Source organism: Denticeps clupeoides, chromosome 17 (assembly GCF_900700375.1).
Source record: "Denticeps clupeoides chromosome 17, fDenClu1.1, whole genome shotgun sequence".
Lineage (NCBI taxonomy): Eukaryota > Metazoa > Chordata > Actinopteri > Clupeiformes > Denticipitidae > Denticeps > Denticeps clupeoides.
The window spans coordinates 10,887,554-10,913,996 of NC_041723.1; the positions used below are offsets into that span (position 1 = coordinate 10,887,554).

Genomic DNA, 26,443 nt, shown 5'->3' on the forward strand with positions numbered 1-26,443 from the left:
TTATCTCATTCTCCTTGTCTTTCACATCAATCCCCAAATAAGGGCCATAGTCCATCCCATTCTAGATCGGACTTTCAAATCCCCAGAGTGCAGCATTTTTTGCCTGGAAGCCCTAATCTAAAACCATCTGATGTGATTGGCCAGCCCCATCCTGAGGGAGAACTATTTAACATAAAGCAGGAGCCTGAGGATGATGACCAGAATGACCAGTCTGGTCACTTTACTCTGGATGACTGTGAGTCTTTAATGAGTTTTTGAATGATTTGCCATATATAGGGGGTGTTGAAAATGTGGCAGATGAATAATTGAAAAAAGTACCAGGACTATCAGTAATGGTTGACCATCAGTATATGAATTTGTGATGCTGATTAGACTCTAAGCACATTTATACATTGACAAAAAGAGACGATTAAGTGACAATCTTAAGCAGAAAAATTATTTCCCACCCTGTAAACTCAATCTGCCCAGGACTGGGGTTCAAAACCTCTGATTATGACAGCTTTACACTCTAAAGTCTGCGGTGTAGCTAAAGGCACTAAAGGCAATCGATTCACTAAAAGAATTCAAAATTTCTTTTGCCGTTTGTTGTCATTTTCACCTGCAAATGCTGCCATACAAACTCGTGTTCGTACAGCAGGCCCACAGTGCTGCCACCCTGTTTTGTTGATCGCCTGTGTGGGGGTTAATAATAGTTTGTGGTCCTGCTGCGCACAAGGAAAGATGAGACCGCATCGGCATGCAGAGTTGTGTATGATTACTACGATGGCTAAATTTACTGGAGCCCAGTTCTTTATAAGTTGCTCTTACGCAGCTGTTGTGCTGCCACAGGAGCGGACCCGAAACGCTTATCTAACATACCTTTGCCCTTTCCAGATGCTTTGAATGTAACCACGAAAAGTTCAGTTATCTGTGCTCCGTTCTCTGCAGCGGTGTCAGAATTTGAAAAGCTTCTGAAAATTAAGTATATTTGAAGATGAAAACTTACAAAGTTACAATTTTAAGTTTAGCATGGGAATGTTTTGAATACTAATATTTGAATAAAATACTGAGGCTAGGGTATGATTTGAATTTCAAAAATGAGCAGACAGTGAACATGTTTTGGTTTTTGCATACATAATATTGGGTGACAAAATAAGTAAAGAAAGAAATACCATTAATATTATGGTACTCAGTGCTGCCCTCAGGTGGTTTTAAAATGCAAGTTGCAAGTACCTTCGCCAATAGCACAGTTTACTTGGTATTGGGATTGTGATCTAGTAATGTGCAGAACCTGGTTTTTTGATTGTCGCTTCTATGCGTTCTCTTTGCAGTGAGCGAGATCATCGTCAGAGACATGTTCCAGAGTCCAGATTTATGTGGTTCCATCTCTGCCCAGAACCATTCCTAGCCTCACCTTGAGACATGCCCCTGGCCACATTTAATATGACCTCATACAGTCATGGCCTGCACTTCAGCAGGAGATGAACTCTTTCATTCATAATTCTTTCAAACTTTGTTTTTCTGAAAATAATGTGAATCATTATATGATATAATCAAACAGTGCTCTCCATAATTGTTCTTATATGTGTCATTTTGTAATATGTGCCTATTGCATCGGGATTTTTAAATAAAACGCTTGAATGGAATCACGTTGTGTTGTTCACATTTGTCCACACAAATGATTATTTTGCAAAGTGCACCAAATCAACTGAATATATAGAAAATTCACTAAGTTTAATTTATTAGGATTTTAATCGTTCAGTCTGCCTTCAGAAGGATGTTTGTATTTAGGTGGAATACTGAATATACACAATGTCGTTTTTCCTCACTCAGGTGGCAAACTATGCAAAAGAAATACACTAGTTTGTGTGTTCAAATTAACACCAGGCACTTGACCAACTGGCACCAAAAACCGCGGACAGGAGTTCGGTTCACCTTTAACGTGACAACACTGACGCGATTTTTTTTTATTGATTCGTGAGAACTTCGCCAAGCGTCGCCTGCACACAGGAACTCGCAGTAATTCCAAAATGTATTAGCGGTTTTTTGGTTGCTAATCATCACATTGATTTAGCGGCAAACCGTGTAGCGGTTTATTACAGTTCCTCTTTTATTTAAGTATTTTTAAACGAAAAGGGCAGGTGGTTTGGCAAACGGCGACATTTGGAGTCTCTGCTCGATTCTTTCCGGCCGGAGGGTTTTAAGGCGCCTGCGTCACGCGGCCGCCGGAAGTGCCGCGGCGGGGCGGAGAGCACCGGAAACCAGGCTCCGAGGAGCGCGGGCTGGCGGATTAAAGCTCCCCGTCGACGTCTTCTCGGCCGGCAAAGCTCGGCGTGTTCCCGGGCGGGGCGGCCAGCTTTAATCCGTCGGAGCGGCGTAGCGAGCTAGCTGCCGGCGGCGCGCCTCAGGTGACCAGCGGCCTCATGCGGCCGGGCGCGGACGCGGCGATGTCGGCGCTTTATCGGCCAGGAACGCGACGTGTTACGCAGCCGTTGGGCTGATGCGACCGGGCTGAATGCGGTGTCGAGCCGACGAAGTCATCTAAACGCGACCGTGCGCAGTCGGTGCGGGTTTAACGTCGAATGCGCGTTGGTTGTTCTAGTCGCCGAGTTGCCTGCTGGTCCGCTTACTCCCGACGATGCCGCTGCTGTTCCTGGAGCGGTTCCCCTGGCCCAGTCTGCAGACCTACACCGCGCTGAGCGCGCTCCTGCTGGCGGCCACCATGTTGAGCAGCTACACCGCGGTGACCGAGCCCGGGCTCGACGACACGAAAGCCGCGGGCGCCTGGACCCTGCCCGCCGACGTCCTGGTCCACATGGTGTCCGACAACCTCTTCGTTTGGGTACGCGTGTTCCCGGCCGCTCCCGGTCCGCGGCGGGGCGACCCTGCGCGGTAAACGTTACGCCCGTGTCTCCGCAGGTCATGGTGAACACTGCGTGTTGCCTGCTGATGCTGGTGGCCAAGGTGATCCAGTGGGTCGTGTTTGGACCGCTCCGTGTCAGCGAGAAACAGGTAAAGGACGCCTCTGGTGCTGGCTTCCTCCCATTCGAGCTGTCCGAGTAACTTGACCCGCGTCTCCCTTCGTTTAACAGCATCTGAAGGACAAGTTCTGGAACTTCATATTCTACAAGTTCATCTTCATCTTCGGCGTGCTGAATGTGCAGATGGTTGAGGAGGTGGTCTTGTGGTGCCTGTGGTTTGCTGTACTGATCTTCCTGCACCTAATGGTCCAACTCTGCAAAGATCGGTTCGAATATGTACGTTTTTTTTTTGCTTTTTGAAGCATGAAAAATGACATCGGCTGCCGGCACGTGTGAGAACTTCCTCCGTATGTTGCCCTCAGCTCTCCTTCTCCCCCACCACGCCGTTGAGCAGCCACGTCCGTGTGCTGGCTCTGCTGGCGTCCATGCTGATGTGCTGCGTTCTTTTGGCGGTGCTGTGTGCTCTGGTGGGCCATGTGCACAGCATGCACACTGTGGCCTTTATGGCTGCCGAGGTAAATATTTCCTTAGGAGCGTCGACTCTAATAATGACACGCCTGTCGAAATGGTCAGCTCACTAGGATTTAAGTGTTCAATTAATAGTCATGGCATGATCATCACTTTAAAACTCTTTGCTTTTCTGGTTTCCAGTGTTTGTTGGTTACCGTTCGCACTGGCCATGTTATTATAAGGTAGGCATTTTTTTTGTAGTGTCTTGATTTAATGCACTATTGCAGCATTTGGAAATGCTCTTGTGAAAAGGCAAATTTAAAGTTCTGCTTTCTCCTTTTACAGGTATTCAATCCACCTGTGGGATCTGAACCACGAGGGCACCTGGGAGGGTAAAGGCACCTACGTCTACTACACAGACTTTCTCATGGAGTTGGGTCTCCTCTGCTTTGACCTAATGCATCACATCCACATGCTGGTGAGTGTGATGAGCAGTGTGCAGTCATGATGAAACGTATAGTCTCGTTTTTTTTTTAATGCCTGTGCGGGATAACCCAGTAGCATGGGAGTAGTTTGTGCTCTTCAAAAATGTTCATGTCCAGGCTTGTATAGGAATGTGTAGACAAACACCACAGGTGCCATGGTTGTCAGTTATCTTCACATATTTCAGAAAGCCGCAGCGTTTGCTCCAGTTTTGTTGGTGTTATTCCATCTTTTCCTTTGTCAGTTGTATGGGAACATCTGGTTGTCCATGGCCAGCCTGGTGATCTTCATGCAGCTGCGATATCTCTTCCATGAAGTTCAGCGGCGGTTACGGCGCCACAAGAACTACCTTCGTGTCATTGATAACATGGAGGCCAGGTGAGGACGTACAAAAAAAAAAAAAAAAAAAAGTCACATCACACCACATGCAGGTCCAATTAAATTGCATCAAACTCTGTCTTGCTTCGGCCTTTCAGGTTTGCAGTTGCCACCCCAGATGAGCTGGTGGCCAATAATGACGACTGCGCTATCTGCTGGGACTCTATGACCTCAGCACGCAAACTGCCCTGTGGACATCTTTTCCACAAGTGAGGACTAAACTCTTAGTAGATGCACACTGATGCCATTTACTGTTGCATGTCTGTGTTTTAAACAGTTGTTATAATTTATTTATAGGCAGAGAAAGTTAATTCTTTGTACTTTTTTTTTTTTTTGTGTTTACACTCCTTTATTTCTGTCCTTCCATGACTCCGTTCTTTTTTTGTGTGTCTGCTTGCGATCATGTGTGTAGTTCTTGTCTGCGCTCTTGGCTAGAACAGGACACTTCCTGTCCAACGTGCCGTATGTCCCTTAACATTAACGATGGTGGGAACGAGAGGGGGGAGAGAGATCAGGAGCCTCTGGCTGACGACATGGCCGCTGGTCCTGGAGCAGAGGCTCGGCCTCATCTCAATCAGCACAACCACTTCTTCCATTTTGATGGTAAGAGAGCTTTTTTAAAAAAAAATTATATATATATAAACAGCTCTTCCGATACTCTTCTCCTTAGACAATAAAATAAACGAGAGGAATAAGGCTAGTTAAAAAGTAAGGAAGCAAGCTAAAATTCAAGCAAATATTTATGTTCAAGGAAAACACAAGACTCTTCCCTAAATGATGTCTTCCCCTCCCCAGGCTCTCGCATTGCCAGCTGGCTGCCCAGTTTCTCTGTGGAGGTTATGCACACCACCAACATCCTTGGCATTGCGCAGGCCAACAACTCCCAGCTCAATGCCATGGTGAGAGTCAATGGGACTTTATATATAAACTGATTGTATTGGACATTTTTTGATATGAAAGTCATTTTTATTACTTAAATTTTACATTTTGTTTTGTAATGGTGATACACAGCATAGCATACGTTGCACACCACATGCATTTAACTCTCTACTCTTTGTGAGCAGTGGGTTGCCATGAAAGGTACAGTCTGGGGGACTGTACTTTGCTCAAGGGCACCTCAAGAGGCACCTTGACCGTTCGGGATTTGAACTCACAACCTTTGGTTATTCATATAGTAACACCTGGACATATTGTTTATTATTATTATTAGTAGTAGTAGTAGTAGTAGTAATGCTGGTATTCTTGTTACCTTGTCTGAGTCTAGTGCAACCTTTACTTCTGCAGGTTTCATGTCAGTCTGTTTTAAGAGGTGTTTTTTTTTTTTTTTTTTTTTTTTTTTTTTCTTCTCTCTCTCCTCTCCTCCCCCCCTCCCCTCCCCAGGCTCATCAGATACAAGAGATGTTCCCCCAGGTCCCATACCATCTTGTACTGCAGGACCTGCAGCTGACTCGCTCAGTGGAGGTCACTACAGACAACATCCTGGAGGGACGTATACAAGTGCCTTTCCCTGCACAGGTTAGTCCTGACCTAACATGTCTCAGGTTTAAATGAGCACGGAAACAGAGACGTCATGGTTAAAGTAATTTCCAGCCTGTCCTAGAATTACACCGGGCTTGGAAACATTAGCTAGCACCGCGCTGTAATTGTGGCCACATCACAAAACCCTCTGTGTCTCTGAACCGAATAGACTTTTTTTGAAGTTGCGTGTTCCTGCTTCCAGGGAGTTGAGAGGTCTGCCATTCAAGTTAACGCTTCCCACGAGGATCCAGGGGACGCCGGTGTTGCAGCAGAACCAGAGTCTGTAGAGCCGGAGGACTTTGAAGTTCGGGGAAGTCGGTTTTCTAAGTCGGCAGACGAGAGAGAAAGAATGCTGATGCAGAGGAAGGAAGAGCTTCTCCTGCGTGCTCGGAGGTCGGATTTACCACATTCCCATCTTTCCACACCATTTAATATCATTGTGCTTGTTTGGTGCTTTTAAAGAATTTAAAGCCTGTTTAGTAAGGAGGGATCTCTTATCTGGAGAAAATAGAATAAGTTACAAAATCAGAATTACTTTGAAAGTGAAGTGATTGTCATTGTGAGACACTGCAGCACTGCACACGGTGACACAACAAAATGTGTCCTCTGCTTTTAACCATCACCCTTGGTGAGCAGTGGGCAGCCATGACAGGCGCCCAGGGAGCTGTGTGTGTGGACAGTGCTTTGGCACCTTGGCAGATCAGGATTTAAATCGGCAACCTTCTAATTACAGGGCCGCTTCCTTAACCGCTAGGCCGCCGCCGCCCCCTTGAGGACACTGAAAAAATGGGACTAATTGTTCAACTTTGACCTTCAATTGTGACACATTAATGTGCGTTTGATAGAAACAAGCATCAAAGTGTGTGAACCACGGCCAGTTTTTGAGCCCGCAACACAAGCATTTTTAAAAATATATATATATACATATATTTTTTTTGCTTTAATCCAAGTGTGAAGTGTTTAAACATTTGCTATACAGTACTGATTAAGACCAAGAATTTAAGCATTAAACGTTTGACTTATGCAAGAAAAACTAGAACAGAGTGAATAAATTGATGTATTCATAGTTGGGGGTCCTAGTGAACCAGAACTGATTACTTCATTGATGGTAACGTGAAAGCATGTTGTAAGTCGCTCTGGATCAGGGCGTCTGCCAAGTGCTGTAATTGTAAATGTGTCAACACCACATCCATTGGATGCTGACTTCCTTCTGTTTTTCCTCTAGGCGCTTTCTGAGTAAGGGTGAGGAGCAATCTGCTTCTTCCTCTGCAGCAGCTCTGGAGGAAGATGAGTGTCTACCACCTCTGGAGGATCACTACTCGGGCTCGGACACTGTGGTGCTGCGGCGCAGGATGCTAGCCGCTGCGGCAGAGCGGCGCATGCAGAGGCAGCCAGACACTTCCCTCTGAGAACACTTCAGGCCCGTCTTTATCACCACCCCTCCTCGTCCAATCGAAGAACTGCAAACACTTTCTGCTTTATCGGTCACAGCCAGCAGGAAACAAGAAAAAGAGCATGACTTCCGCCACAGCTGTGACTACAACGCTGAATCATTAACCAGAGCTAGATAAGGCTTCTGAATGCATCTGACACGGTCTTATGTAGGCACTACAAAGCACTGATCAGAGATGAAGCAGCAGGGGCTCCTAGGCTGAGGGCTGGTCAAAAAAATAAATAAAAAAAAATCTATGCATGTCACTTTTATCTGTCTCTTAAAATCCAGTGACATTAAACTAGACACCTGCTGTATTTCACCGCAGCTTGATCTGCAGTATACACTTTGTTATTCTTCGCATCTGCCAATCCTGACTGGGGAAAGCGATGGTTTTGGCTTTCTGGAGGAACGTTTAACTGTGATGAAGAGTGCCAGTTCTTTTTTTTTTTTTTTTTTTTTTTTTTTTTTTTTTTTTTTTTCTCTCTCTTCGACGTTGCGTGCAGTGCTCAGTTGAACTCGGGTCGAGTGTCAACCACTTTTATATTGCAAAGGTTTTGAGTCCGAATGAATGAAAGGCGTTTCAGAATGAATGAGGTAAGAGATGAACAACTCATGCAGTGTACTTAACAGGACCGAATCCATTTTTATTTATTTATCCCCCCCCTCCTTATAGTTGCAAACAGGCTATTATCAGGACTGGTGACATTTGTAGTATAGCTGGGACTTCTGCTACCCAGAGTCCATCCGTCTGAGACATTTTCAAAAAAGGTCTGGCAGATGCAGTCTTTAATCTTTCCAAGTCCTCAGCTTTCTAAACTATTTATCTCTTTTAGCCATGTGGTTGTATTGCTTCTTGAGTTTCGGTGGTAATGCATGCACTGCAGTGGCGTTTAGCCTGCATAGCTCAAATGTTTTGTTAAGTTTTGAATTCAGCTGCAGTATTTGCTGCTGCAGGAATTCGTCCTTCATTGCCTTGATTTCCAGCTATTCATCTCACTTGTGTTGAGCTTTCATTTAAAACTTGTGTAACTTGTGCAATGAGCTGGTTCCTATGCTGCCACGTCAAGCTGACTTCAAAGCTGCCATTGGATGATCCTGACCCATTGTAATTAAGTATTGCCATTTTGGTAATACCAAGTAATTATAGTAAGATTGAATCATGTTTTAATTGTCATTGTTATTTGATCGGTTATACTTGATTGACCACATTGAGAGTGCAAATATTTTAGGGAAAGAGGCTGAATATGTTATTTAGTATCTTAAACAATAATTTATGTTTGCCCTGCTTCTGTCTCACACTGTGAAGTTTTTTTTTTTTTTTTAATGAGCTGCCCACAAATGTCCCTTTCGGTCCTGTAGTCTCTTTCTACACATGAGATTTCTGGATTCTGGACTGTTTGACCTTTTTGATATGTCAGTTGTCTTTTCAAGTGTTTCCAAAGACAGCGTTGCAGTCGCTTGAAGGAGTTGCAAACAGCCGTTTTGTGTGTTTTTTTTTTTTTTTTTTTGGGTTGCACCACTGCACCTCGAAACAGTATTTTCTAAATGTATTGTTTCATGTTATTTTTCACACTTTACCTGACCTGTGACGACATTTAAATTAATCCTAAAACAGAGTTAACTGTATGAATGCTTTTGTACACAGGATGCTTTCATTTGTGCCTAAATTCTACCTTAAATAAAGAATACTTTGACTTGTGTAATTAATTTTGTAATAAACACTGCAATTAACATGTGAATCACCCCCTGTACAAAAATACTGAAATAAAGCCAGATCTACTAAAGCTTTTAACAGCAAATTTGCTTGTTACTGTGGACTGGTTATTGCAGGGACCTGTAGTGGATCATGAACATACTTATCCAAAAGTCGCAAATAGGTATACTGCGAGAGACCGACTATAAAAACAAATCCGGGAAATCCCAATTGATTTGTATAATAGTATTTGTTTAAAGTATTTAAAGGAAATACTTTGTAATTTAACCTTGCTTGGCAATGAGGTTTGGGATCATTGTTAAGATAGAAGGTCCAACCATGATTCATCTTCAGTGCTGACGGATGGGAACTTTTGCCCAAAATCTCACGATACATGGCCATTCATCCTTTCCTTAATACAGATCAGATGTCCTTTCCCGTCTGCAGAAAATTAGCCATAAAGAATAATGTTTCTACCCCCATGCTTCACAGTGGGTATGTTCTTGGGATACAACTCCCCCTCCAAACACGTTGGATTTTGGTCTCATTCTCCCAATCCTCCTCTGGATCAACTTTAGATGATTTTAATCCATGACAACATAGTGTGTTACTAATAGTAACTTTTGTTACTGTGGTCCCAGCAATCTTCACGTTATTAACCAGTATCTTCCGTGTAGTTCTGGGCTATTGTCTCACCGTTCTCAAGATCTTCTTTACCCCCCAAGGTGAGATCTTGTATGGAGCCCCAGGTCAAGGGAGATCATCAGTGATTACATTTTCTAGTAATTGAGCTCTTCTCTCCAAGATGCTTGCCTATTGTAGATTGTCTCGTCCCAGGTGTACAATCATGTCCCTGGTGTCCTTAGACAGCTCTCTGGTCTGGACCGTGGTGGAGGTCTAACTGTTTGAAGGTGTGGTACACACACAGTTCAAGGATATGCCTGGATGTATTAAACGTCCCACCAAAAAAAAATGATCTTGAAAACAAAGCCCGTCCATCTATAGAACTACGGTGTTTGTAAGTATTGTTTTGCCTTTGATGTGAACCAGATGGTGCAGATTATTCTATCTCTACGTGATGATACTAGAACAACAGAATTGCCATAAACGTAAATTTAAGTATGGAATTACTTCTCTGTGTTCTGATGTAATATATTGTTCATGAGAGAATATCAATATCAAATATCCTATTTTATTTACTTTTAATTATTAAGTTTTAACCAAGTTACACAGTTAACCTGTTAAAGGTGTTTTTTAAACTAACGTGTCTAGCAAACTAATGATATTTAATCCCTAATTTAATCTGAAATGTTGTTTCATAAACAAGAATACATGGCAGAACATAAAAAAAAGTCTGTAACTGCACTCCTGGTCCGGCGCCACGCATGCCACTATAGCTGAGGAACAACGAATGACGGCCGCAATAAAAAAAAAATTCTACTTAATAAGACGTTTCACTCCAGCCTAGCTGTGATGGTGGCTGTTCTGTGGATGGTCTTGCCTCGTTCCTCCACAGCGACCTCAATAGCAACAATAGAGGCTTTGTAACAGTACAGCACTGAAATCTGAATGGGCCTAAAAATGAAAAAATATTCCCTTGGGATTCAGTGATGAATAATTTTGCAAACTAGATGACTGGGCCATTGACTGTCAGTGTTTGCCATACAATTAATATTGAGGGCTCTTCCAAGAATAATGTCATTAAATGTGTTTTGTCATACCTTAATTAGAAAAAGCTTCTTATTTAATCTTTACATGCTTATTTAGGCATACAGAAAGGAATAAATATAAACTGTCAGGATATTTACAATATGGTTTTCATAAATTCAATAGAGAAATGTTGGAAAGTATTTTTTTGAGGTGTGGTATGCTTGACTGGCTAAATTAAATATCCATGCCCATCTCCTCTGCATGTTTAAGAAGGTCTTTGGAAAATGTGCTCCCTTGGTGATAACCTTTTGTGCATCAGTACCAAATTCATTGAAATTCAAGGAGATAAAAAATGTCCCATTTGCAGTCATACGAGTCACGCCTGACAGCTTGATTATGGTGAAATGGTAATTGCCCTTGAAACCATTTTAGATTCAGTGGACTTGTTTTTTCATATATATATATAACTAGAACAGAGTGTGTCATAAAACATGACACACACATATATATATATATGTGTGTGTGTCATGTTTTATGAAACTAAATGTTGATCTCATGTTGATCACTAAGCACTGTGGTCTCAGATGAGCTGTTATTTTAATGTGCATGTAAATTGATTGCTTGACACAATTTTCGTTTTGTGAAGATATTATGCATTAAAAAGTACCAGTGTTGCCACTTTTATTAAAGTGCGAAGGAAAATAGAGATAAAATAATTATTGACTTCGCATTAAATGTGGAATGTCCTGTCCGTGTAGCTGCCTGTAGAGGGCACCATACTCCCATTCATTTGCAGAATAAACTAGCCTGCGACCTGGATTACAGGGTACAAACGTCAGATGCCAGCTCAAGTGATTCACTTGATAAAGGGTAAGTAAAAAAGGCAAGATGACCCTCGTTTTATAATCCACTTAAAATGGAAAGTATATTTTTAGAATAAGGCTGTATTGATCCATTGCCGCACCCCGACCCCCCCCCTCTATTTCTTCTTTCATATTATAAATATGGTTCTGTTATCCCCGTTTTCTGAGTGCCATAATGGAAATGCCAATATGAGATGAAGCGGGTGGCTGAGATTGAGAGAGATTGGCCCGGCCCGGCGCGGAGGGGATACGGTGTGTGTTCTCTCCTCCCGCTTACTTCCCCTCCAGAGCAGAGGGGACCAGCTGGTGGCTGCTGAGGGTACTTAGGAGAGAAACGGAGCCAATCCAAACAGCTCGGCTGGATGGCTATCTGCATAAACAGTTTTGAAAGGCTTCATGATGATTTTTAGTGGGGGAGTGGGGGGAGGCGGAGGAGGAGGGGGGGGGAGGTTATTGACACTGGTAGCTGCCAGCAGAGAGGAGAGGAGCCCTAGCAGGATATCTGCAGTCAGATGCTGTAAATGAACAAGCGGATTTATTCTTTTCCTGTCTTGCTTTATACACTGGATGCGCTTCCTGTCTTTGTGTTCCTCACCTCTGCATTCCAGGACTGTCAGTTTTAATGTAAGGGTCTGGAAATGTCGAGAAATGGATCCGATTTTCCTGAAGTGTAGAGGGGTGGCACGGCGCATGAAAATAATAATCTGCTTTCTGCCTTAATTGGATTGATTGAGTCTCTGTGTGTCATTACCAAATCAATTGAAAATAAATAACAGAAATGAAAAGAATGATCATACTATTTTCCCTGGATGCTCTTTTTTTTGTGTTTCTTTCTTCCCCTGTAGCGTTTAGATCCACTGCACTGACAGACACAGCTGTGTAAACTGCATTGACATGCTTTTGTACTCTGAGTCTCCTGATGGAGAGCTCTGGTTATGGGTGTTATAATCTTATGCCATCCTATAGCCAAGACAGTGATGCCACTTGGCCTGGTAAAAAAAATACATAATCACTGTGAGGTGCTCATCAAATAAAAATAGTTCATTATAACTGAGTATTGATGATGGCAATATTTATGATATGATGAATACATCTTACTGCATATAAATGAATTAGTTACTAAAAGATATCCACGGAGGACGTAATTCTTATGCCAGATTCACATTTATTGTATTTTAATGATTTGTCTTAAGCTGTTTCCACCAATAATATGATGCATTCAAGATAATATGCAAATGTAATCCGATCAAGGACAAATTTGAATGCATTTATGCAGTATTAGGCTCCCCCTCCCTATTCATCTGCATATGTTGTACAAATAATAGTTTTATCCATTCTCCCTGAAGGTCCATAAAGGTCAATAAAAAAGAAGGTCATTAAAGGAATTTAATTACTTAATCAATAGTCTTTCCAGTTTCCCCTGGCCATGTATTGAGTAAATTGCACTTGAAGTTGTTGCTTGCTTTATCTGCTTGTTAAAATGACAGAAGAAGCACAGACCATTTTCCCCCCAAAGATATGTCCTCGAGTTGTGTGTTTGTTATGTTAACATTTTTCATCTTGATTTGCAGAGCATTGACAATTTGGTGGAGTTACATACTTCACACAATTCCTTCCACTCTTTTCAGTAGAAAAACTATAATTCTTTCTGCTCCTTCCATTTAATCTCTGCTCCTGTCTGCCCCAGCTGAGGGGAGGTTCGGAAAAAAAAATCACATTTATGTGGCGTGAAAAGTATCTGTCATAGCGGTTAAAGATCTTTGAGCTACACTAGTCAGCCGAAATGGCTCCCTTGAGTGCTCTTACGCTGATAGAAATCAATAGAGCTTTTTACTGTCATCCTTGAAGCTTTGTGACTCGTATTGATGCTCGTGTGTCACTTCAAGAGGATTTGATCTCTCTTTTCTGCGTCTCTTGGAGGCAATGGCACAATTTATCACCAAGTCTAGCATTTTACTGATTTGTGACGTGATTCACTTGCTTTGAAAAATGTCCTGTTTATTATTAAATTGAACTCATTTAATATTAACACAGGTCCCATTTTTTGCGGGGGAGAATAATTTTTTTCCCTAACTAAACTTTAATATTTAGATAGCGTAATCAAATTGACGCCTATTGGCAGCTTGTGTTCTTTTAAATGACATAAGATAGATCAATAGATGATCCTTTATTGATACCAAAAGGAAATGAATGGGTGTTCTCAGTACCTATAAAGAGAGGTTCAACTGAGGACAACCGGAGAACACTCTCAAGAACCAGGAAAATGGCAGGGAAAATCCTCACAGGTCCCTCAAACCTCAGACTCGGACGTTTTGACCTGAAGGCAGATGATACTGAAGCCTGCAGACTAAGACCAGCCGGAATCTAAATCCTTGTATGTGTTCGCTCACTTACTTGGCCAATAAATGTGATTCTGATTCTGATAACAGTCATGAAAAAGTACAAGTCAGAACATACAAAACTTTATTAAAAGTACAAAACTCTTATTAAAATATTACCAGATACGGAGGTAGTATTGCTTCCCTTGGTCACGGTCAGAGGTTAATGAAACTCTCCTTGTCTTACTTCCTGTGCTGCCTCCGGTGTTGCCTGATAAATGCCTGACCAACCAAAGTTGTAATTAAAATCTTACAGAAACGGGCTGATCTGTATATAAATCTCTCCATCCAATTACAAGATGTAATAATTCTGCACTCGAGCTGGTAATGAGGTCTAATGCCTTTGCTAGGGCTAATCCCCCTTGGATGCTGCTGCAATCAGATGCTGGCTTTGTAATTAGTTGAGTGGGTAAAATAACTGAGCGTGAAAGAATTTGAGTGAATATTCACATTTTACTCATTTACCACCTAAAATCTGACCGGTTAACTGTTGGTCCGTTTTCCTGCAAGATTTATACTGAGTTCTGTATTATATTCTATTTTATGGGATCCTTATTCCATGGGTGTCTGAGAAACAATGCAATATTCAGCATAACAATTTACAGAATTATACATCTGCCATTGAGTAATGTACAGTACACACAGAAAAAAACGGTGTGCATGTAATGTCCTGGAGGGTGTATGTAGACCATGAATTATACAATATCCATTTTTGAGTTGCATATTCATAACACAAAACACTAAATGGGGCAGAAACGTAAAGGTTTGAAGGAATCTGGTGCAGCGAAAACAAAAGCGATCATGTCCTAGAAAGACTGGATGAGGATGTGGGCTTGGCCTCTTCTCTTACATTCTGCATGATGCTGAAAGCATTTTGTCAGAGAAGAGTAATGTTGTGCAAAAGAAAAGAAGAGCATTGTGCTCCGGACGTCAAGCAAAAATAGAGACAAATAAAGAAAAATGAGGGCTCTTCACGACAGATTTTTGTCTCACAACAATTCCTCTCTCAAAGTGGGAATAAAGGAGTTAATTGATCAAGAGGACCAGAAAGAGAAATTCATCACACACTAACAATAAAATCCATGGGAAATCATTCTGTTTGAGACAATGTGAGACCTTAAAGATCATCAGTAGGACCTGACTACCCAGACCCACCTAACTGATATAGTTCATCTTAGAACCTGAGCTCGAAGGAAGTAAAACTTTGCTTTTCAGATACCACTTGTTTGCAAATTCACAAAGAGCGTTACTATTCGACTATTTTCACTCAAAACCATGAATGTGCTGTAGTTGTTTGAACTATTTCAAGGGTGCCATGGAATTCCGGCGAGGCAGAAGATGCCTCCTTGTCCCTTATCAATCACAGACATAGGATCGTCATTTCGAGCGTCACCGTTAATGCTCCATGAAAATGCTCCTGCAGAGCTGCCGCGGGTTATGCTTCGGTGTAATTTGGTAATTTGGACAGGATGTACGGGCGGCTGAACGCTGCGTACACACATGCAGTAGAGGGCCGCGATCTCGGGCTGATGGTTGGCAGTGAAAAGGGAGACGGCTCAGTTTGTAATCCAGCACATTCTCTCAGCTGAGGGGTACCAGATGTAGATTTACATATGCACAAGTTCCCACTCTCTGATGAGATTAGCTGGGTGTGTTTGAAAGGTGCATACTTAATAAACGCCCAAAGCGGGACTATGGGAGCTTGGTCCTCGGAGAACATCGGGACAAAAGTGCAGGGGGGAAATGTCACCCAGCCAGACGGAGGCCGGGCAGCAAACAGATTGCCGCGGTCTTTGACGACCCCACATGACAAAAGGGCGTTCGGATTTACATCTAATAAAGACTGCACCCAAAGCTCAGGAAAAAGATTTTATGCTTGTCCAGTCAAAACTGGTGTTTGTGTGTTCGTTCCATAATTTTCATGGTAAGTATCCTAATACAATTACATTTTTTTCGTCATGCTAGGACGTGTTAGGTCAAGTTCTAATTCCTTCACATTATAATGAACAGGCAAATACTCACCGTTGTTGCACTAATACTAATATATCTCGCTCATTATATACACATTTTACGATTTTCTTTGCATTTTTCTTCCATTTTCATTTCCTCTCCGCCAAAGTGCTTTATTGTAGCCCTGAATGAATTTCCACCCCTTCTTCTCCAGTCTCCTGACTGACGTTCATCCACGAGTTATGTCTGTCCATCAACAGCAAAGCCTGCAATCTCACAAGTGAACGTCGCTTGTAATTAAGCTAAGTGTTAATTTACATTTGCTAATCACTAAGGTGATGCCCTGCTTAACCTGATATCCATGGGTCAGGCCCCTCTGGTCATAAAAGTCAAAACTCAATTATATGCATGATTAGCTTCATCCTCAGCCGTTCCCTGTAGCTTCCTTGCTCGGTGGATAAGCAGGAAGGCGGTGTGTCACGTGTATTTTATGACAATGGAGGGTTTGGAGACGGGGATTGTAGGCAACACTCTGAATTGGGATGAAAGGGACATATATTATTTTAATGGTGACAAATGGTCAGCATACAAAGATTAGAACATGTCCAGTGATAACGTGTAATGGGGTACCGCAGTGACCCAGTCGTCTGTGATCTGCTCGTCCTTACGCATAAAATCAACGCATTACGCATGACCTTACACCTGTAATGCACGGCTCAGATATTAATCATCATTCTTCCCCTTGCAAAATACACTGAATGTTTCAAAAATCAAGCCATATGCCAAAAAAATGTGTCAAGTGCCAGTCGTTCTCTTTTTGTCATTATATTTTTATGTGAGGCTAGCACCATTCTGGTGAATTCAGTGGAAGGCATCTTTTATTAATTGCCATATGCTTATTGACTTCCCTTTCAAGCCAATTCTTTTGTTCTCTGCTTCTGGTGGCAAGATAGCCCCCTCTATTAGGATTTGCAAGGTTTGTGAAGTGTCAGAGGTGTCCTTTTGATGTAGATGACAGACCCCATGCCAGGTAACACCTGTGCTGCTCCGGTCAGTGGCGGCCTATTTTCATCCGGACGGGTCAGCCCAGCAGACTTCATTATTAATACACAAATAATTTGCGGTGGTATGTTAACGATAATGCTGAATTAGAACATGTCACATAGATAACATGGTATCTGTAGCACAAAACTTTAATGTACTTTAAAATGGCTCCTTGTCTTTGTTGACACTCTGTGACCATGTAACTGTCCTTTTAAGCTGTACATCATGCACTGTAAAGAACATTGTGGCGACTCCAACAAAAAAATGTCTAGTAACCAATTGCTTCTACTTAGTTGGTCCAATTGAAGACTATTTTGTTTTTGTTGTGCTTATTATGTCTGTGCTTATAATGTATTTATATTATAAAGCAAAATCTGCTAATTACTTTGCAGGACAATTAACATGAACTTCTCACCACATCGGAAGAGATTTATAGTAGAAGTTCAATGATTCTGGAAGAGTACAGTTAAACTCGTTGCCCTGATGACACTTTAGTAGATGAATTATGAGATGAGTTGTTCAATAATTGACAAAGCATATTTTTCTTTTTTGACACAACCATTACATTGCACACACCTGTATTGCTCTTTTCCAACACCTTTTTACAGTAAACATTTTTTTTACAGTGAATGTACCCATAGCAACTTTACTGTTGAGGCCAGAGGAACAGAAATTTAGATGAAGCCACTATGCATTACTCTGCCACTCCATCAGAGGATTGCAACTGAATATATTATAGTGTTCAGGATCATAAGAGCTGACACTTTTTTTAACCAATGATTCAGATATTTGTGTGAGTGAGCTCTTGGTAGTGCGCTGGGCACTATAAGTAACTTTTTTTCTTCATTGATGGTTTAAAGCATCAAACCAGGACTATGTTTGCAACACCAATGATTCAGAAAGACTGGTTGTACTCAAAATTGTGCAATTTTACATTACAACCTAATAGGTAGGTTAATAGCTTAATTGAGTGAGAATTGTCACATTTCACAGGTTTCACAATGACAAAAAAAGCATTTTTTTTTCAGGTTGAGAAGCAAGACATATGAATACAAAAAGTGGCTCTATTCAATTAATAGAAAATAAAAATAACATTTTGACAGCAGATCTACAGTAACACAATAACAGTAACAAAAAATAGGTACTTCAGAGAGCCTTTACCTTTTATATTATATAGTCCACATACATCTCTCAGTCAGTTTAAATGATTTATTCTAGACAGTAGTCACAAATAAGAGAACAAAGATGAGGAACTAAAAAGGTTATTCATATAGGCCCATGCTTCTCAGTACAGTTATATATATTAAAATTGAGAGTATTCATTATTAGTGCCTTTAACCTTCAACCTGCCAGGGTCAAATTACATACATTTTAGGCGTCATCACATTTGGCCCTTCATACGATCATCCTGGTTCAGAGCATAAGCAATCGAGCAGAGGAGCAGGCAGAATTAGTTATTTAAAGGCACGAGCAGTTGCACTTTCTCACTCCAATTTCACTCTGATACCACTCACACCACCAGTCTGACAATTCTTAAATCCCATCAAACAAGTAACGGAGAGCAAGCACAACAATGTGGTGAGGCTAGGCGTAAAGATTAACTCTTGAGGCATTTTGTCCACAGAAAATAGAGATGTCACTTTATTTTGTCCAAGGAAATCCAATGCAGTTTTACCTTTTTGTCCAGGACAAAAAAATAATTTTGTTGACAAAATGTCTGTTTATCCTCAAAATTCATGGCAGAGAGTCATTTAGTAAAATAATGCTAAATTAAACATTTATTAGTCCCACAAGTAGGTGACAGCCAAATTTCCATGCAAAAACTGAATTAACAAACCACAGAAAATCAATTTGTCAACAACAGAAAGTCATTTCATCAACTGAATGCATATTGCTAATGTCAAAAGTCATTTCTTTTGCAGAATCCATTTTGTCAAGTCATTCTGTGCACAGAATGTATTTTGTTCAAGACCAAAGCATTGAACAAAACCACAGTTCTCAGGCATCTGGGACTCTTTTGTTCTCATCAGTGGTTTGGTGTTTAATTCAAGCAATATTAATCTAGGCCCACGTGGTGGTGCGACACCATGCCTTTAAAATTGTGAGTTTGAATCTGGGCTCTGGATTTATGGTTGTGGAGTGTGCGTGCACTGGCCATGATTCTCTGGCACAAGCCACTGTGGGCTGACGCCCCGCCCTGGGTGAGTCCATGCTTTGCGCCCAATACTCCAGGATTGACTCCGACAGCCACGAACCTGCTTAGGAACAGGAGTGGATAGAGAGTGTGAGTGAGTTGGAGCCATGATTAAGTGCACAGCTGTGCCTTAGCACCACAGAGATCCTGAAGCCTAAATCCAGGGCCTTAGACCAACTGTCCACACAGTAATGTATTCTCATCGGTGGTTTAAAGGTGAAACCAACTGAGGTGCTAAATGACAAATATAATCTGCTGAGGTGCTAAAAACACTGTACAAATAATCCTCATACAACCTAGCTGCCAACAAGCACTTAACCCTTCAGTGGCTGACACCTTACACTTGCACAAGCATATAAAAAAATGAGTCTCGTTTCATAGTACGAACTCATAAAATTAGAAAATTAAAATGTACATTTTATGATCATCTGCTGCTAAAAATGTTGGTTAGCTGGTAAAACTATGATAAACTGGAAAAATGTTTTGGCGGTTCTGCAATATTTAAGTCAAAATGGTTTTAAGACATAAATAGTCATTTTTTGTATATATTTAAATGATTGTATACAGCCAAAGATATAGCTGCTCTGCACATTATATATATCCTGAGATGCATGAAATATTTCAACCACTGTTGATTTGATATATTTGCCAAATCAACAACTAAATGATCAGTTTATTGTTTCAATGGAAGCTTTATTTGAACAGTGAAATAAAAAAAATCCCCCTATTTGATACCCTTTTCCTAAATGTGCTTTATTACTTGGTGGCAAAACCTTTGTTGATCAAGGTCAGACATTTCTTGTAGTGGCCACAAGGTCTCACCCAAGATTTGATGGTACTCTGTCGCATCCATCTTCCCTTTGATGCGGTGCAGTTGTCCTGTCCCCTTGGCACAGAAGCACCCCCAAAATATAACGTTTCCACCTCCATGTTTGACATTGGGGATGGTGTTCTTGGACTCATAAGCAGCATTCCTCCTCTTCCAAAGTTGATGTCAAAGAGCTTCACCCAGTCCCTCTATGAATCATTTGGTTGTTCAGTGGCAAAAATGTACGCCCTTCCTTGCGACCACTGCAGGATTTCAGTCCTGGTCCTAGTGTGTTACCGACTGTTTACTTGGTGACTACGGTCCCAGCTGCCTTGAGATCATTGAGATCAAGTTCCTTCCAAGTAGTTCAGGGTCTGGTTCTGCACTGCTCTAATTATCATTGGAACTCCATGAGCTGAGATCTTCTGTGGAGCTTCAGACCGAGGAAGATTGGCAGTTATTTTGTGGTCCTTCCATTGGTGAATAATAAGGACTGTGTGAGTTGTGCATGAAAAAGTTCTTCCATGGCTGTGGGTTGCTTGTCCTCTGGTCAGTTGATCTATTCTGTGCCGTCAACATGAGACTGGTGAGAGAACATATGCTAATATGAGATCCTGGAGTGGGTCACTTGGAGGCGAAAGATGATGTGCTGCAGGACTATTTGGGTGAATTTTTCCAGTTGTAGGGAATAGAGGCAGGGGGTCTGGGTATTTTAAGTGGGGATCTGGGGATCAGGCTGAATCCATGGGTCACATCATGAGGAAAAGGAGGCATGGGGTTAAAAGCATTGCATGTCAGGAGCCGCCAAAAGGGACGTCTGCAGGTGGGCGGGGTGCTGGGAGATGGGGATTGAGAATAGCAGGGGGTACGTTCTGGGTGTCAGAAGACAGCAGATAGCAGCTGTTGGTCCTTAGGCCTGCTGTGGAAGGAAATGCCCAACATCTCGTACTTTGTTGATTATCACTTTTTTTGGGACATAAGTCTTTAATTCATTTAGAGAGAGAGGGAGTTTATCATCAGTTTGAGGCATATTTATTCAAATTTCAACTAAATTCTTATGTATGGAATGTTTACTGGATTTTTATGCGAATATGCGATGCTTTCAGGCAGAAAAAAAAAACCCGTTAGACAAATTAGGATAGACAAGTTGAACATCTGAGGCGCCCCTTTGTGACAACAGAATTTCAGCGTGTGCATTACAGTCATTTTGATGGGGTGACATTTTCATGAAACAAGTCAGCCGATTTCAGAAGTGCAGTTTTCTGCATCTATCACTGGGACCATCACACTGCAGTTGGCTTGATATTGTTACTGAGACTTGTAAGTGCCACAACAACAACAACAAAAATCATCGTCACCAGCCAATCAGAATTTACAATTTCTACACAGACTGTTCATATTGAGTCAAGCAGATTATTTGAGCCTCTAGATTTAAAATGGGGTAAATTTCTCACAACCAGTCTATATCTGCTTATCACTGTTGGGATAGGAAGAAAAACATATTCATCATATTTTAATCACATCAAAAAGAAATATAGAAGTACCCCAGGGTACTGGCAGATAATATGCTATCCTCAGTAATGTTATTGTTTTTCTGCAGTGCCAAACAATCTTGAAAATTGACTTAGAATAAATGTTTTTTTAATATAATAACACAATGCTGCCCGGGTGAATACTGATGCTTTTTATTGATGGTTTGCAGTGGGGAGAATTGGGAGTAGAACTCAGGGACGACTGAGAAAGGGTCCGTTTTTTCAGGAAAAAGACAAAGCGGCAGCTGACTTGTCTGCTAAATGTAAAAATGGTTAATCCAGAATGCCAATGACCAGACTGTTTGAATACCAAAAGGCTTAGTAATAGCCTAATAATGAACATGATGGTATGCAAGCTATGTTAGTTTAGCAGAGTTAATTTTGAATACATACAATTAAGAGAATGTGGCATAAAAAAATTCTAAGATGTGTTTTGTGCTGACACAACATGTTTTATTTTTTTGTTAATTGGACACATTCCATTAATCCAAGAACATTCAACAGGCGTTTAACATCAGGATCCTAATGACATTTTTGTGGAAATTCAGTATTTGGACAATATCAGAACAAAAAAATTACACCCAGCCGAAAATGTATACTTACTTTACATGACCTGGAAATCAGTAACTTACCTCATTCCTTTGCCCCAAAATACCGAAGGCTTCCAGACACAAAACCTTCCTTATTTCATCATTGTCATACTATCTATCAGGGTCAGTGACCCAGGAAGCTTCATATTTCATCCGGTAGTTCTTCACTCAACATGAAATTATTTGTATGGGGTAGAAGGTTATGGGGTGCTGAGGCGTAGCTGGTTATAACGATCCTTTCAATTAAAGGGGAACCCTGAGGCACGAGCACAGTAGTCTCAGCAGTTAATCTGACTCCTCCCTCTTCTCAGTCTGACCGCAAGCATGAACTGAAGTACCATACAGGACCATTTAAGTCAGGATATATATATGCAGACCAGCCCCCATCCATTATTGCGTAAATTGAGCCATCACTGTCTCCAGTGATTTGTGCAACAGATGAAATCAATTTCTCCAGCCTGGAGGACCTCGGCATGATATCTCACTGGTTAGCGAGCAGAGCCAATATCATTGTCTAATAAACATTTATGAATAATGTGTCTGATCTGGTCCATCTCTTTGTGCATTTTTTGCAGGCGTCCAGTGCATCTATTGTCCTCTGAGATATTTCACCCCTTCAGTGAATAAATCTTTCCAAATCAATGCAGCCTTTTCGTCATGTTGGGAGGTATCTGAACACTACATGCAGAGCCTGACTTGGGGTCAGATAGGAGTCAAAAGCAAAGCAAAGCTGGAAGTCAGTTTTATGGGATGTCTTGGTTGCGCGTATGCATTATCCTAAATACCCACGGGTACACAAAATAATGCCAATCGGGCTCTCACCGTATGACGGAGGACCCTTCATGCTTTGGTGGTGTGCAAAGTCTTCAGATGTCTTTAGTGGTTCTTGGCAAAACCAGGGATTCTTCAGAGACCAGGCTCTTAATTTATGCAAAGCTCGCCATGGTCTGGTGCCGTCTAGTGGACTGGTGTCCTCTGCAATTTGCCTGCACTGAGAGGCTCTAACATCACTGGGCTGCTTCTAATAAGACATTTCTTATTAGGCAGCCTCTTAAGCAGATAAAAATGAGGCCTAGATGACACAGAATATAAGTGTGAGCATTTTCCTAAGATGCCAGAGTTTTAGTTGGTGCACCACTTAGAATTAGTGGCACGTTTTTCTTCTTAAAAAGCAAAAAAAAAATTGATGCTGTTGATAAAATACATTTAAATATTATTATGTTCAGACTTGTTTATGACAATTATTTCCTGCACATTGTCCCCGGGACAGAGATACATGAAATGTTGCATTATAATTTCCTCTATGTTTTAGAGAGGTTGCACATTTTCAAACATGATAATGTTACTCATGAATTTCCAGTTGCATTTGAAGGGGCTGATGGCTCATGGCCCAAAGAAAACCCATCAACAGCTCAACAGCTTCGGGTCTAAAGATGAATAGAAGAATTTAAATCATCAAATAGATCATATTGCTACAGCTCTGTCCTTTTAATAGCACTACATGATGTTACAGTTATGGAAATGAATAAAGAAAATGCTCAAAACATTTGTTTGGCTAGACTAGATAAGTCTAAGTTAATAAACCCTTTAAGGGTTTACTGTAGTCACACTACAATTATATTTGGTTCCCCAGAATTGTAGCCTATATAAAGTGAAAAATGTTGTGTGGTACATAATACACACCATCACCGGGGATTACACTGCTTTTCAGAGTTACTGTAGATGCTTTTAGAGACTTTTCATAAATAAATACACGCTTATTCATCAAAGCACCGAGGTTTGGATGCCATAGGGTTATACAATTCCAGTGCAAAGAGAGAATCTGTGGTAATCCTCTCCTTTTGCCGGGAGTTTCTTACATTTGAAAGTTACACATTTAATCCCTTTAAACTGATCTGCGAGCTTTAGCTTTGGTGAAGAAGCAACATTCAATGTAAAAAAAAAAATGTAATTCAGTATCCATTTATTTTCCTTCTGCGCTTTATTGCCGACATTCACTAACCCATGAAAACCGCTCTCTGGAGGGAATATTTCTTGAACGCTTACTTTGAAACCCCAGTTGTGTAGCGAGACATGAACTCCGCACAAGTGAAATTTCATAGACAGTTTAGAGGAGTTGAATTTTTGGAAGAAAACATGTCATCAATTAACAATTCAATTTGTATATATGTTTAGCACTTAAGTGAACCCACAGCTGGAAACTGAAGCATGGTTTTGTGTGAAAAAATCAGTGCTGTTAAAGTGCAACCATTAAACATGAAGTTATATATCTGCTGGAAATGACATCACTTCTTATCTTATTCTTTGGACTTGCTAAAATGTATATTTGGTAAATGTTTTATTTTCTTGTGGTAAAAGTTTGGCATCTGTGTGTATATGTGTGCTAAGATACGGGGCAGTTAGAACTTTACCATGGTCAATTAAAATGTTAACACATTGACTTATTCTTATTATTGTCATTATATGACATTTTGTTCCATGTTGTTAAAGAAGGCACGCAAATCTAACAGCACACGTTTCATTCATCTGTGTTGGTTTATATTGCTGGTTTTTATATAAAAAAAAATCAGATACCGAAAGAAAAGCCTAAATGTTGCCTCCACACATTTGTAGGATTTTAGCAGAGGACCTGGCAGAGTCAAGTCGGTGCAGACAGTGTAGGAGAAGGTGGGAGGACGTGTGTGTGTGTGTGTGTGTGTGTGTGGGGGGGGTGTCACCGTCAATTAGCAACAATTAAGACACTTTCATTTCATGTCACCGCACACACTGCGACGGGGCCTCGGCGTCGCAACCGTGACACCTGCGCGGGATCTCGCGTGATGTGCCGTGGCGTGGAACGTAACACGGACACGGTTAAAACACCCCGCCGGGAAGAGAAAAAAAATCGCGTAGTTTCATGAACGTTCTTTCCCGGTTCTTTTCCAGAGTCACGTAACGTGAACGAAAGTACAAAGTAAAGTCGTCGTTTCAGCACAGTACAGTATTTTTTTTATATGGAAACGTTCACGTCTCTGGCTCATTATTAACAATAAAAATGAATAAAAAAGGACACTGCGCTGGGCCGTAATGTGTGTAGAATTTAAGGCATCTGTGCGAGCGGGAAGGTGTTTAAAGGTCCGCGGCGTTTAATCCGCAGTAGCCGGGCAGCGGCGGGCGAAGCGGCGGCGCGTAGTAAACGTGTCCGGGGAAAGGGGCCGCCGCCGGGTCGCTCGGGGAGGTCGCGATCTCGGCGAGGGACCACAGCTTCGGCTTGGACGCGCAGCGGGCTTTCTCGGCGCCCGGGGACCGGGGCGCGGTCGGTCCCGGGTCCGTTCCCGAGCCGCGCTTCTCCCCGCTGCAGGCGTCGCGCACGCCTGTTCCCGGGTGGAGCTTGTAGGCATCTGCAGGCGCAACATTCACGATTTAATGCAACTTCTGAACTCCCTGAATGCAACTTCTGAACTCACGCTACTTTACTATAGTAACTTTGAAACGACGTCGATCTTTGTTACCTTTGTTTAATCGACAAAATGTAATCGTGTACCTGTTTCGTGAGTGGACTCGGTGGTATGAGAAGATCTCAGCGGCTCCTCATCTTCGTCCGTCTTCTCCAGGTCGATGTTGTCCTCCTCCTCTTCGTCCTCGCTCCTGGGCCGCGGGGTCCAGGTCACCTTGTTCTCCTTCTTTAACCTCCTCCTGGCGTTGGCGAACCAGGTGGACACTTGCGTGAGGGTCATCTTGGTGATGATGGCCAACATGATCTTCTCGCCCTTGGTCGGGTAGGGGTTCTTGCGGTGCTCGCTCAGCCAGGCTTTGAGCGTGGCCGTGGCGTCCGCGGGTGGCGTTTTTTCCGGTAAGCGGGGTCTCCAAACGGGTAGGCGGCCAGCGCTCCGGCGTACGGGTGGAACCCTACCGAGCCAGCCAGGTCATATGGAGACCCCTGGAGCACAAATGGACATCCATCACAAAAAGATCTGACGCACTGGTCATGACGTTTTACACGTTACTTCACAGGTTTTTATCCATGATGTACACTTATTATTATAATTTATTTTAACGACAAAAAAAAAAACAAGAAAAAAATCCAGCCAATCGTATCAAGATTTAGAACTTGTAAGCATTAGACAGAGGAAAATATATTTTAACTCGTATTATATTATAGATAGAAAAATAATGTGTTGTTATTATTATTACAAGACAAAACAGAAAAACAAAAGCCCAATCTTTAAAAAAGACCCTCACCATATAAGGGGAGAACGGCGCGCCCCCGGACTCGGCGTGCGCGCCCCCGTACTGCGCGGAGTGGAGTCCCGGGGACGCGGCGGGGAACGCGGTGGCTCCAGCGTACGGCGCGAAGGCGGATCCCGACGAGGACCTCCTCAGCTCCTCGGTCCTCGGTCCAGAGACGAGCCCCGCGCCGAAAGCCGGGCCGCACGAGTACAGCGCCAAGGACGCCGACGGCTGGTACAAGTAGCCTTGAGGATACGCCATGGCCTCCCCGAAAGCGAAGCCTCTTTCGGACGCTGCTCGGACTCCGG

General features: G+C 42.1%; 1 protein-coding gene, 1 long non-coding RNA gene and 1 pseudogene across 2 annotated transcripts; 2 read left to right on the plus strand and 1 right to left on the minus strand.

The window, feature by feature from the left end:
- Nucleotides 1–5: 5 nt before the first annotated feature.
- LOC114766651 (uncharacterized) lies at nt 6–1,625 on the plus strand. The gene is made up of 2 exons (XR_003742839.1): nt 6–235; nt 1,311–1,625. It is a non-coding gene; the product is annotated as an uncharacterized LOC114766651 (long non-coding RNA).
- A 568-nt stretch (nt 1,626–2,193) lies between these two features.
- On the plus strand, nt 2,194–7,653 carry LOC114766644 (E3 ubiquitin-protein ligase AMFR-like). Its single transcript, XM_028957657.1, has 13 exons — nt 2,194–2,821; nt 2,899–2,991; nt 3,072–3,236; nt 3,323–3,475; nt 3,612–3,652; nt 3,756–3,888; nt 4,138–4,271; nt 4,370–4,480; nt 4,684–4,874; nt 5,067–5,170; nt 5,652–5,786; nt 5,992–6,182; nt 7,015–7,653. The coding sequence occupies exons 1-13, from the start codon at nt 2,618–2,620 to the stop codon at nt 7,196–7,198; spliced, it is 1,839 nt and encodes a 612-aa protein (XP_028813490.1). The 5' UTR covers nt 2,194–2,617; the 3' UTR covers nt 7,199–7,653.
- A 15,891-nt stretch (nt 7,654–23,544) lies between these two features.
- Nucleotides 23,545–26,443, minus strand: LOC114766646 (iroquois-class homeodomain protein IRX-5-like; annotated as a pseudogene).